Source organism: Rhinolophus sinicus, chromosome 12, assembly GCF_057876585.1.
Source record: "Rhinolophus sinicus isolate RSI-liver-muscle chromosome 12, RSI-T2T, whole genome shotgun sequence".
Lineage (NCBI taxonomy): Eukaryota > Metazoa > Chordata > Mammalia > Chiroptera > Rhinolophidae > Rhinolophus > Rhinolophus sinicus.
In genome coordinates, this window is record NC_142512.1 from 38244413 (window position 1) to 38257884 (window position 13472).

The 13472-nt window shown below is 52.1% G+C and overlaps 1 protein-coding gene and 2 non-coding genes across 3 annotated transcripts in view; 2 read left to right on the plus strand and 1 right to left on the minus strand.

Annotated features, from left to right (window-relative positions):
- Window positions 1-1832: 1832 nt before the first annotated feature.
- TRNAC-GCA (transfer RNA cysteine (anticodon GCA)) lies at window positions 1833-1904 on the plus strand. The gene has a single exon. It is a non-coding gene; the product is annotated as a tRNA-Cys (tRNA).
- A 1635-nt stretch (window positions 1905-3539) lies between these two features.
- On the minus strand, window positions 3540-3611 carry TRNAC-GCA (transfer RNA cysteine (anticodon GCA)). Its single transcript has one exon. It is a non-coding gene; the product is annotated as a tRNA-Cys (tRNA).
- A 677-nt stretch (window positions 3612-4288) lies between these two features.
- The window catches only part of LASP1 (LIM and SH3 protein 1), a 35916-nt gene continuing 26732 nt past the window's right edge, over window positions 4289-13472 (plus strand). Inside the window, exons 1-2 of the mRNA XM_019740622.3 lie at window positions 4289-4569; window positions 11499-11593. Of these exons, the coding sequence (XP_019596181.1) occupies window positions 4501-4569; window positions 11499-11593 (164 nt within the window). The 5' untranslated portion in view covers window positions 4289-4500. The remainder of the gene's footprint in view (window positions 4570-11498; window positions 11594-13472) is intronic.

Genomic DNA, 13472 nt, shown 5'->3' on the forward strand with positions numbered 1-13472 from the left:
CATAATAAGAGGGAGGCTGGAGGGTCACAGTCAGAGACAGAGCGAAGATGTAAGAGTAGAAGCAGGGTTCAGAGAGTGAGGAGATGCTACCCTGCTGGCTTTGAAGATGAAGAAAGGGAGCAGGAGACAAAGAGTTCAGGAGGCCTCTAGAAGGTACAAAAGTCAAGGAAACTGATTCTCCCCTAAAGACTCCAGAAGCAATACAGGCATGCCAACACCTTGATTTTAGCCCAGTGAAATTGATTTTGGAATTCTGACCTCCAGATCTGTCAGATAATATATTTGTGTTGTTTTAAGTAAGTAAGTTTATGGTAATTTGTTGCAGCAGTGATAGGAAACTAATGCACCACTGTAATCTAAGATATCACCACCATCTCTCACCAGCACTATTGCAACAGAATCCTAACCTGTCTCTATGTGTCCACTCTTTCTTTCTTTTACTGTGATAAGAACACTCAACGTGAGATTTACCCTCTTAACAGATTTTTAAATGTACAATACAATATTGTTAACTATAGGCACAGTGTTGTACAGCAGAGCTCTAGAATTTATTCATCTTACATGACTGCAACTTTATACCCAGTCATTAGCTACTCCCCATTTCTCTTTCTTCATTCCCTGGCAACCACCATTCTACTCTCTGCTTCTGTGAGTTTGACTGTTTTAGGTATCTCATACAAGTGGAACAATGCAGTATTTGCCCTTTTATGATTGGTTTATTTAACTTAGCCTAATGTGACATGTTGTCACAGATTTCCTTCTTTTTAAGGCTGAATAATATTCCATTATATGCATTTTCTATGTCTAGTCTTGACCTCCTATAAACCTTTCCCATAGGAGTATGGGTGATGATTTCAAATTCCTCTGCTCAAAACTATCCAATGCTGGCTTTTCATCCATTTGGAGTAAAATCCAAACTCCTTACCTTGGCCTACAAGGCCCTCTACAGCCCTGGCTACTTCTCCAGCTCTCTTGAATTGCTTTCCCCTTGTCCATCTTCCTCCAGCCACTTTGGCTCTAGAGCCTTTGCAGTAGTAGCCATTTCCTCTACCTGGTATGCCCCTTCCCATCCCATGGCCAAATGTCTGTCTCTTTCACGTCACTCAGGTCTGAATGCCAAAATCACCTCCTCAGAAAAGTCTTTTTCCATGGTTTTCAAACTTGAAATAGCCCCCCTCATCATTCCTGGGTATTTCCTTGTTTATTCATTTGTGCTTTTGTTTCTAGTCTGTCTCCATTAGATTTTAAATTCAGTGAGAGTGAGGCTCTTTGTGTCTTTCTATTGAAAGTATGTCTGCACCTAGAGTGGGACACATACGGTGTTTCCCCGAAAATAAGACCAGATTGTATATTAATTTTTGCTCCAAAAGATGCATTAGGGCTTATGTTCAGGGGATGTCATCCTGAAAAATCACGCTAGAGCTTATTTTCCTGTTAGGTTTTATTTTCAGGGAAAGGTACTACTAGAGAGTATAGCCAGGGAAGGTCTCTCAGTGGAGATGCCTTTTTCGCTGGTGTTTGTATTCTTTTGAGAAAGACTAGGGGAAAGGATTCTGTATTCAGGTTTGCAAGAGATTGTTCTCTGACTTCTTAGGGTAAAGTGATGGGTGGGATTGTGGATAAAGAATTGAGCCTAGGAAAGGCAGATTGGTGCCTAAATTGACGTTTTTAAAAGGCCTTATCTTCAGTTGGTCTTTTAATTTTGTTCCTCATCATTAGTAAGTTCAATATCACCTAGCAAGAATTAAATAATTTTGAATAAATAATTTTCAGTACAAAAAAATGTGGGATTGGTGTAAAAAGAATTTACCAAACAGCTGCCAACCAGCAGAGGGGGTATAGCTCAGTGGTAGAGCATTTGACTGCAGATCAAGAGGTCCCCGGTTCAAATCCGGGTGCCCCCTAGTCTACTCTTCACGTTTTCTCTCTCAGGTATATCCCAGAATAACTGGAAAGTCTGTGGCTCCTGAATACAATATTCCTGAAAATTCCCGGTTCTCCTGGTATAAGATCCCTCAGCTCAGCCTTAATTCCTTGCCAAGTTTTCCCCTTCAAATATCTCCCGGTCATGAAATATCTGAGAAGTAGAGAGCACCCCAGAGGTATCACATTACCCACCTCTAAGATGTTTGCTGCCACTCAGAGGCGAGAAGTTCACGTCTAATCCCAACAGGTACCGGTAGGAAGACGGCACAATACATCTTCACGTAAACTGTTAACTTCTTTTTGGGTAAAAATGGAGTGTCGGTGCAGGGCAATACTATTTTGCCTAGTTGATACTCTGACCTGGAAGACTAGGAAAACAAATCCAAGTTCAAAAGGTTTATATAATCACAAAATTTAACAAGACATACACAGATGTAAGATAGAAGGTGGAAAGTGGACAGTTTTCTTCTTCATATTAGCTCAGAGGCAAGCCTTTAGCCTGATAACCTCCAGGTTGTAAGTTTGAGGCCTGGTGTCCAAGAAAGGGGTGAAAAGTTGGTTATACCTCAGGTCTGGGCTTTGCGCTGGACAGCAGCTTTGCCCAGTTTCCATGTCTAGGCTTGCTACTGCATTTCACAGTAGTAGGAGCCATGGGGGAAAAATGCGCCTGGGGTATTCCCCTGGGGCCTGGAGGGATGACACAACCAGATTCCGGGTTTAAAATATCACAGCTGCCCCCTGACCCAGGCAGCATGCCTTTCCCTTTCTCCTTTATTTTTCCTTTTTTGGGGCAAAATCGAAGGGGACGCTCTTACTCTCTTCACACTGTTTTCTTCTGGCCCAACGTGATACTGTCAGTGAGACAGCCAATAGATATCTGTCTTCACCTTTAGGTTATGAAACTCGATAGCCTTGTATTACTGGTTTAATGGTTCTCACAGTGTGGTCCCCTGGCTAGCAGCATAAGCATTACCTGGGAACTTGTTAGAAATTCATATTCTCAGGGTTCCACTCTAGGCCTACAGAATCAGAAACTGGGGGATGTTTTAACAAGCCCTCCAGGTAATTGTGATGCACGCTCAAATTTGAGAACCACTGCATTAGTTTATGTCAGTTTGCATTAGAATGTAACTTTATTTTTGTAAATTAAAATGAGCTTATGGGTGTACATTGGCCAAAATAATGTTCTCAAAGTGCATTGACTCTACCCGTGCCATGAAGAGTGACACAGCGCGTCCACGTCACTGGTAATAAAGTTGAAGTTGGAGGAAGGCTGTGTCTGTGGGTTTCCCCCTCGACCCACCCACAGCCCCATAAGAAACGCAACGCCAATTTGGGGAGTCATTTCGTCCTCGGAACCCGTGTTCGCGGAAATCCCGACACCTCTGGCGCCAGCAATCGTGACGCGCAGCTTTTGTACCTGATTTGTGCGCATATCCACCCTTCCTTCTTCTGCTGGGTACAAAACAAAACCGAAATCTTTCCGCTAGGGTTGGAAAATGAGGAAGGAACTTTCGAAAATCGTTTTTGTTTCATTTAAATCTAGGACCCAATTTTAAAATAGAAGAAGAAAGAAGGAATTATGTTAGTTGTGGAGGGAAGAAAAGCTACCAAGGGGGCACCCGGATTTGAACCAGGGACCTCTTGATCTGCAGTCAAATGCTCTACCACTGAGCTATACCCCCGCGCCGCAGTTGCGCCTGGAAATAAATATTTGGGGCCTAAAGACACTGCTACACAGAGGGTGAGAGAAACAAGGATGAAGAGAAAGGAATGAAAGACGAAAGGAGGCCAAGCAGAAAGTGCCTGAGTCTGGGGAACCCCAGGAAAGCTGAACCTTAGAAGCGCAGGGAAGGAAGAATTAGCCGGGGATGCGAGACGCTGAAAACTGGAGGGAGAGACGGGTTCCGCCCTACAAAAGTGGGAAGGATGTGGGGGGGAAGGGAAGCTGAGGGGCGGGGAAGGGGGGTTCCCGTCTGCAGGTTCATGCCAGGTACCGACGGGTACAAAGGAAAGTTCCCGAATTTGGTGAATCTGATCGGCTGTTCAGGAGGTTTCCAACCCCACCCTTGAGCTATGCGAGGGGTCTGCCCGCCTCCCGCAGCCGGAGTCCCTCAAATGTGCGGCCAGACAGGCTCCGCGCCGCCTACAGCGCGGGAAAGGGTTTGGGCAAAGCCGGCTGCCCGCACTTGGCCTCCAGGCTCTCCTCTTCAGGGTGCCTACTACCTTGTCGTCCCGGGGCACCAGGGCCCCTAGGGACTCACCTAGGCGCGCACCCCGGACCCCGCAGCCCTCCCCGAAACCCGCCCCCGCGCAGCCCCACGTAGTCCGGGAGCGCGCCTGTCCGCGTGCACCGCTGTCCGCGCCCGCGGCGCGTCCCCGCCCCGGTGCAGCCCCTCCTCCCCACTGTGTTTATTAGGGGAAGGAGGGCGGAGGCGGAGGCCAGTTCCCTAGCTCCAGCCGCCGTTGCTGCCTTCTGTGTAGTTGCAGCCACCACTGTCTCCCGCCAGCTCACTCCGGGGAAGGAGAACGCGCGCGAGCTCGGGCGTCCACGCCCCAGCCTTTCCCGGAGCCATGAATCCCAATTGCGCCCGGTGCGGTAAGATCGTGTACCCCACGGAGAAGGTGAACTGTCTGGATAAGGTGAGCCTCGGGACCCGGAGACGCGTCTTTGCCATCACCGAGTAATGCTCCAGATTAGGGCGGGAGAGACGGGTCGGGTCTATGCAGCCTCTTCCCCACGATCCTGGGAGGAGGGAGGGAGGGCGGTGTCATGGGGTGTTGGGGACAGATCCTAGTCTGGAAACCAGGATATCCGAGGCGAGGCAAGGAGTCCACGCGTGGTGTGCAGCCACTACTGGAGAAGGGCTCTATGCCCCGGGGTTGGGAGGACGGAAGAGGGGTAGGGAAGACAGGCCCCAGGGTGGGGGCTGGGGGAAGGTTAGGGGTGCAGTCCCGCCCCCTAGGGCCGGGAGAGTGAGAGGAGACTGCCGCTCCCTCTCCCCCGCCGCCCCGAGCGCCAAGTAGGCGGAAGCGCGGGGCCCTGGGGGAGGGGGCGGCGGGGGGGCGGGGCAGAGGCTGGGGGGCCCAGCAACACGGTCCGCTCTGACTGCGAACCGCGGGTCTTCCTGGCCTGGAGACTAGGGGGCGGGGGCTATCAGCCGGCGAGTGTTGCCTCTGGTGAACTGGGCGGCGGATGAGACCTGAGACCCACTGCGAGACCCCTTTTTTTGGGCGATCTGTAGCCCCACACCCCTTGGTGGTTCAGCAGTTAATGGACTAGCAGACTTCCCTAGCTTCCCAGCCCCCACCTCAAATTAGAGGCCGACTCGAGGTACTGGGCCGCCTAGCCAGAGCCGGGCGAGGTCGGGTGCTGGAATAAGGTAGTGGTGGTGGGTGCTTCACAGAGATCTGAAATTGTGCTCAGAGCTTGAGACCGGCTTGTAGAACAAAGAGAGCTAACTTTTCAAAGCAGGTTTCCTCAATGGAGGGTGGGGTTGGCTGAGTTCAGGAGTAGACTAGAATAGGGGAAGTGTTTGGGGTGGGGAGGGTGGCCTTTTGGAAATTCACTGTCCCCTGGGGGCTCTTATGCAACCCCCCCCAACTGGACTTGTTCATCTGGTTGCCATTATACTTTTGGAGGGGGCTTGAGAGTAGAACTGGGTGTTTCCAGCATTTTGGGGTCGGATCCAGTCCTCTTTTAAGTTCCCTTAGATCCTGAGGCAAAATCTGCCTCTCCTCTGCATCCTGCCCCAGTCTGAAGGAGGGGCCTCTGTGATTTTTGTCCCCTTCCTCATCGTGCGTTTCACACACCTCCGAAAGCTGGCTCCAAGTCCAAATATTCCCTCCCCATCTGAACTGGCAATGGTGGAGGGTATGGGATGGAAGAGGGGTACAGAGACCTGGGGCCAAGTTCTTTGCCCACCTGGAGCCACGTTTTGGTTGGAAAAGGACAGCTCTTTGGATACTTGTCTCTCCCTTTCCTTTTGGGGTTTGAGCTTCCTCAGTGACCTTTGGCCTCTGAGTCAGGGTGATGGGGTGGGATTCCAATGTGGGCACAAGGGATGTGGGTGCTGACCTTCCTGATGACCATGCCAAACTCTGGAGGGCGGGACTTGAGCTTGGAGGCACTAACTGAAGAAACATCTGTCCTTGCACATTGATGTTTTTGCCCTTCTCTGGTGGTAGGGATTTTGGCCTTTTGGAACTCAAGATACGAGTTCCCTGTGCCCCTTTTCTCTACAGTCATTAAATGGGAAGAGGCTGTGGCCACATTCACCCATACAAGGCAGAAGCAATATAGGATTGCTAGCCCAGGAGTTGGGAGACGCTGTCCTCATTCCAGGTCTGCTCCCACCAGCTTTATAAATGGCTCTAGGCCTCAGTATTCACCATCTGTCAGATGGGTATGATGATGTCATTTCCTTGGAGGTGGGGCAGTGCACTAAAGTACCCGGAAGGGGATGTGGTATAGGCTGTGTCCTCCCTACCTTTTTAGGATACTCTGTCTAGCTCCACACCTGGCCCCCCTTGTAAAGAACTTTGGTGCTGGTGCTGTGTGTCAGAGGGGTGGTGGCCAGGGATCCTGCAAGGTGCCCTCCCCAGACAACTGTTCTCTTGCCCTAGCTGAAGAGGTGGGGGTTGCCTTGGGAAGTGGGAGTTGGTGATTTCTCCCTATTTCTAGCGCTCTGTATAGGAAGTGGCCCTGGGGAGACCTCCCTTGCACTGAGCAGGAGGCCTGGAATATCAATGTATCAGACTTATTCCTTCTAACCAACTCCAGGCAGTAAGGACTGGCATTTCCTACTAGAGAACTGGTAGCGCAAGGGCTGAGACCTGGGAGGGAAAATATTTAGTCCCTGTAGGCAAGGTTGCTAACCAACTTCCCAAGGCTTCCCATTTACTATAGAAAGTCAAATTAGACCTGCTTGGTTCACTACAATCTCCCTAGGGCATGTAGCCCACAATGTGACTCCAAGCACGTGCTGTGTCCTTGGTGTTGGCCTTTTCTCCTTCCTGAGCCTTATCTCCCACAGGCTTAGGTACATAAAGGCCATGTCACCTCTGATGGCCACCCTGCCCCCAACCTGCAGTGCCCAGTGTGCTCTGCATACTGGATAAATATGTATTACTGATGATGGTGTTTGAGGAAGGAGGTTGAGATTCACTTCCCCAGAGGATTTATGGGATTAGAGTTGGGGGAGAAAGAGGGTGACCTCATCTGCTCATTCATTTCATAAATATTGAGCATCTACTTTGTGTCAGGCACTCTGGAGGGCTTCCCCAGGGCCTTCGAGGAGGGAGAAACTGTGTCTCAAAATGTCTTCTACATTTTGAGAGAGGTGGCGTTTTCTCCCAGAGCCTGTTGGGACGCATTTGTAACCGGGGACCTGTGTTGTCAAGAATCTTGCCCTGTCCTTCTCCCCTGGCTTGTTCTCCTGGGCTCTTGAAAAGAGGTGGCAATATTCATTTGGGAAGGATAGGGGACTGGTAGGCTCCAGTTCCCCTGGAATCCCTCCTGCCCACCTCTGGTTGTTTGAACCATCCGCCCCCCCCCCCCCCCCGTAGGGGGCAGCCAAGGTAGAAGGAAGCTGGGCTGGACACAAAAAAAGGAGCCAAGTCCTTGCAGCTGTGGTGCCCCATTTTCCTAGTTAAAGCTGGGAGTACCCCACCATCACCTTGTGGCCATCCATTTATAGTGGCTACTAATTGCGTTGTGCCAGGCCTGGTCTTCAAAGCAGCCTCACAAAACAGATGTGGTTGCCCCTATAAATGATGAACCCCGTAAATGGAGGCTCAGGTACGTTATGTGGCTCATTCCCCTCTCAGCCAGAGCTGGAGTTCAAATCTAAAGTTCTTTGTGCTCAGCTCTTCTGCCTGTTGTGTTTGCAAAAAGTACTTTTATTTACACTGTCTCATTAGTGTCCATAGTGGTGCCGCTCCTTCCTGGCCCTGGCCTGGGCTCTTGCCTGGAGCTGCGGCGCTAGGAAAAATCATCTCTCCCTGGGAATTTGTGGAGGGCAGCCAAGGTCTACACCTTTAAGCCAGTGGCCTAGGTGGCTAAGTGAACTAGGCTGGTGACCTAGCCAGGGTGGGGCTGGTGTTACCTCTGAAGAAGGGAGAAACTCTAACCCTGGGCGACAGGAAGGGAGAGGAAGGTCTCATACTCCAACCCTGAGTCATAGCTACTCCAGGCAGCCTGGGTGCAGATGGCAAGATGCCAGGCTACAGGCACAGTGACCTAAAGCTGGCCGCATCCTCCTCACCCAGAGCTGGGGGCAGCGCTTCCCCCACCTCCACAGTGCTTCCAGAGAGATAAGGGCTGGCCCAAGTCTTGCCCAAGTGCATGGGCGAATCTTGCATCTGCCCCCATCTGCCTCTGTTTACCTTTCTGTGGAGTGGGTTTTCTGTGGATTGGGTTGCAGCTTTGGAGTTGTAGGCAAGGGAGACTTGAGGGTAATGCTGGAGCTTGGGACATGGGCTGAGAGGCTTCTAACAGGCACCAGAGGTCTGATTTTTTGTGTGAAAGGCAAACAGTAGACTTCCAGGGCAGCAGGAAGGATTCGAGTTGCCTGCCCAGAGGTGTACTTTGCTCCCCTGAGTCCTGAGTCCCAGTAATGCTTGTTTGAAATCTTCTTACCTGGGAACTTGAAGAAAGGGGGAAGTCTTGCTCTAAGACAGGTCTCACAGGGCAGGGGATTCAGGAGGCAGAGAGGGTCATTGTGGGGTCGTATCGACTTATTTCCCTGACTGTGTTCTTCATCAGACCTGATTGAGATAGGGATTGGGTTTCTATCATCAAGGAGATGGGGTTCCCTTGTGGTGCCTGGTCCAGGCCTGGCCCACAGGGGCTGTTGAATGACTCACCATATTCTGTCCTCCCTACCCCCCACTTTCCTACCCCAAAGAGGACATGGTGTCAGAAGCTGCTGGATATTCCTGCACCTTGGAGCCCTCCTTCAGAGAGGGGAGGGAGTGAGTGAAGCAGCTCATGGTGCTAGGCTTGGAGCCCGTGTCATCTCATTACTCCTCCCAGCACTCTGTGGGACCCTGGTTTTAGCTCCACCTTCCGGATGCACAGACCGAGTTCAGTAGCTACCCTGGAGGCACTTAGTCCACTCTCGTTTTCATTATTTTGCTCCCAAGCTTCCTGTAAGGGAACAGATGACTACTGCCCAGCCTCTGGTGTATCTAGCTGAGAGCAAGCGGTCTCTGGGGTGAGGTTGAGAGGAGCTACTGAATGGGCACCATCCCCTCGTATGGGGGCTCCCTTTCAAAGGGCAGCCAGAGGGGTCTTGTGGAATCCCCGGATTGGGTGTCGGCCCTGTATCTCCAGCCTGGTCAGAATATTCTGGTCCCCTCTGCTTGGCTCCAGGGTGGGGTTCTGGCCATTTGCTGGGGTGGGGATGTCTGTCTCCCTCCCTTTGTCTTCCTCACATCAATCAGGAGGCAGCTTTGGAGGTCCCCAGTCCTAGGACGGTGCGTATTCCTGCAGATGTGTGTGAAAGTGGGTCATGGTCTGGATTCCAGAGAATGTTTTTCCTGGCAGGCCTCTGTGGGGGTGGGGGGAGGCGGGGGCCCAGGCAGGGGCATGTGCAGCTAAGCAGGCAGAGGCCAGCAGACTGGGTGGTGACAGTGCTAGGGCACGCTGCCAGTGCCTCCCAGGCACTGGGGGAGGGAGAGGAGCTATCACTCAGGGGGGCTGATGTGGGCAGGGATGACCCTGTCCTGGTTTTCTGGTGGGTGGGTTGTATGTGTTGGGGTTTTTCATCAGGAGGAGTCTGGACTGGGCTCTGGGATAGGACCCGGTTGGGGTGGGGGCCAAGTTTAGACCAGCTGTCCCTTTGCTTCCAGACTTGCAGGTGGCCTTCTTCCCAAAAGAGTGGTTCTCTTATCACTTCATTTAGTATTCCACCATTGGAGAGTCCTTTGGGTCCCCTTGACAGGGGAAATACCCTATTAGAAGGCGATTACCCCCCAGATGACCCCATGGTCTCTGGTTGAACTGGGGCAGGGTAGGAGAGGTGGTATTCCAACCTTCCAGCTTCCTTTTTTCTGTCCCCTCCTCGAATGCGTCCTGGAAGCACCCTTGTTGGGGAAACACATTTTGAAAAGCACTGCCTTGGGGGAATTCCTTGACCCATGACCAAGAACCAGCCTTGTGCTGGTCACCTTCAAAAGTCTCTCTGGGCCCTTTCCTGGCTTTTGGCCTCCTTCCTAGAGGGGTCAGGAGTGTCTCCCTTGACTGCTGAGAAATGGGGCAGAGACAGGCTAGCCAGGTCACCCAGGCAGCCCGGATTCTAGGCTCCTGGAAGCTGGACTCTGGGTTCATGCAGATTCTGGGTCTCATTACGAGCTGCCAGGGGTAAGTTTACATCTCATTTGCATGGGTTTGCCCCAGCATCCACATTTCTTAGGATGGGGTCACTTCTGTCGCATCCTTCCCTTTCCCTCATGGCCTTCAACTCTGTTCCCCTCCATCGGCCACCCTGGAATGGTCTTGGTTGTTCTATTCCGGGCCTCTGGGCTTTGCTGGAGTCTTACCTGTCACTTATTCTCACCCGCATTGTAGCTGTGGCTGGGCACAGCCACACCAGCACCCCAACACACACAAGCCTCCAATGTGAGCGGCTGAGGCTTCTCAGCTGAGGTTCATATCTCTGTGCCCAGCATCTAACGTTCAGGTACTTAGAGGTGCCAGACGCTGTGCTGAGGGCTTTGCAGGTGATTTCTCATTTAGTCCCAGGAGGGACACGTATGGTTTTCATTCTACAGACCTGGAAATGGCCCAGGGGTGTGGGCCCTGACCAAGGTCACACAGCTAGTCAGGGTGGAGCTTTATATCCACTATGGGGCTTCCCCCGCCAAGGCTTTTAAGCAGAGTTCTTCAGTGTCTCGGGAAGACCAGCTGCTGGGTGCTCTCCTACCAGACAGGTGGGAGAAGGGTAGTGGAAGGGGAAAGGGTGTAGGAGTGGTGGCAGAGCTAGAGCACCCACCCCTACCTATGGTCGGGGTCCCACAGGAAGTGGGAGGTGTCAGAACTGGAGCATCATTCAGGCTCACACGTGTTGGGAAATCCTGGTGTGGGAGCTAGGAGGGCCTGGGTTTCCAGCCTGGGTACTCCGGGTGCTCAGGGGCTGGGCCCTCCTTGTCTTCTCTAGGCCTTGTCAAGACTGAGGAGCTGCCCCTCACTTTCAGCGGCAGCTTCTTAGCAACCCTGGTGCAGGTTTGCATAAGCAATGAGGCTTCTCCAGCTGGGGGCAGCAGGAGTGGTCTGGAGAGGCGGAGCTGACCTTTTGGGGACAGCTTGCCACTACTATTACTGGCCTCTTCCTCACTCATCCTTCATGTGTGCCCTTCATCCCCTCCTGACAGCTCAAATGGCTGGCTGGTGGGGAAGGAGAGGGGAGTGTTATCAGCTGCCAGAGCCACTGTGAACTGAGATGTCCCTAGCTCACTCAGGGTGATTCTATGTTCCATCCCTGGGATGGAACACTCCTCCCTAAGGCCTGAGCCCCCCTCCCTGAAGTACTGGTGTCTGACAGGTGTCCTCCCTCTGCCTCTGTCCCCAGTTCTGGCATAAAGCATGCTTCCATTGCGAGACCTGCAAGATGACACTCAACATGAAGAACTACAAGGGCTACGAGAAGAAACCCTACTGCAACGCGTGAGTCCTGCCTTGGGCAGGGGGCTGGGCGGGCCCCTCAGCTCTCTCCCTCATTCTACCTTCTGTTCTAATAACCACAAGGTGACATTGTGAGCACTCCACACTGGTCGTGTCAATCACATTTAGTCCTTATCACAGCTGGATGCAGGGTTCTTATCACTCACATTTTACAGAGAAAGAAACAGGTTTGGGGAAGGGAGCGGGCTTTCCCAAGATTACATGGCTAGTGAGAGGCAGTTCAAACCCAGTAAAGCAAACATGTTCTTCCCACTGCACCCTGCTGCAAGGAAGGGATCCAGTGTGGTCTTTCCAGAAAAAGTGACCTTCCCTGCTTCTGCCCAGCTGTCTTCTCTGCTTTTCCTTCCCTCATTTCTCTTCCTGTAAGAGCAGTTGACTGTCTCCTCCTATTACCTGCCCCCCTACCAGAGAGTCTGGGCACTAGGCTTTGGGGGCTCCTGGCTGCAGCCCTTCCTAGTGTTCATTTCTTGAGAAGTGGGGGCAACAGGAAGGTGGCTTGGCCCGGGGCAGAGCTCTTCCCTGCCTGGTGAGGGAGGCCGCACAGACCTTCACGTCTTGTCCAGTGGAATTAGCTTGGACTCCTGTTTCCGCAGTGGGACTTGCAGCCTGGCCTGCTGCAGGGAGGTGGGTAGAGGTGGGGTTCCCCACTCCCATGCTGTACCAACCCCTTCCATCTTGGGTGTGACTTCTTGCAAACTCATGGCAGGTCCATGGCACATGCAGGAGCTCAGAGCCACTCTGCCACCGTGTTTCCCCGAAAATAAGACCTCACCAGAAAATACGCCCTAGCATGATTTTTCAGGATGACATCCCCTGAACATAAGCCCTAATGTGTCTTTTGGAGCAAAAATTAATATAAGACCCGGTCTTATTTTTGGGGGAAACATGGTAGGTGGGGGCTTCAGAAGGTCAAGTCACTTCAAGTCTGTGGCAAGATCAGTATTCAAAACAATTCAGTATCTGATTGGAGTCCAGATTTTCTGAAATCCTAGTCAGGAGGCTGTTTGCAGCACAAGTTCACCCAGGAGGGGAACTTTTGGACTTGTCTAAGAGGGGTTGGGGACTTAAACCCCTTTGAAAGGCTGCCTCTCCCTTACTGCACCCCCCGCCCCCCCAATACCACACCTTCATCTTCTTGGGTTTTCTCATTCATCACAGGTATTGCCTGCCTGCTGTTACATGCTAACCTGTGCCAGGTACTGGGAAAACAGATTTCTGATAAAAATCTCACACTCAAGAAGCAACGTGTGTGTTGTCCCTTCTGGGAGGGACTAGGGCCCTGGGAAAGTCTCCTGGGGTAGAAAGCGGGTTATAGCTCCATCCCAACTCAGCTGCCCCTTCTGTTAGCTTCCACTGGCCCTCTTCCCCCCACCAACCCCTCCCACCCCCCAAGGGAAATGGGACATTCTTCAAATTCTTAAGGGCTCACACAAGCCCTGATTCTCTGCCACTTCCTCCCTCTGTTGGGGAGTGGGGTGGGGTTCAGCAAAGCCAGAGGCCTGGGCAGTTTTAACGCCTTGTTTGCTGGACCACTTCAGGCTAGATGTTGGGCACTGAGGCCCTTCTGGGAACAGCTTCTGAGCTTCCATGCTTGCAGGCAGAAATCTGGCTGAGCCCTGAGCCCAGCAGGTGGCGGGGACCGATGCTCTTCCCAACTCCTGGAGTCTAGAATTCAGTGAGCATTGGGAGGTGGAGAAAAATCAGAGGCTTATCCTTGTTTTCTCTGTATTTTCTCAGCCTAGTGCCAAAGTCCCAGCTTTATTTTCTCACCCTCTTCTGGCGAGGCTGCAGCAAGTGGAGTGGGGAGCTCCTTACAGAGGTTGGGGGGCTCTGGGGGAGGCGGAAGATGAAGCACCCCTCC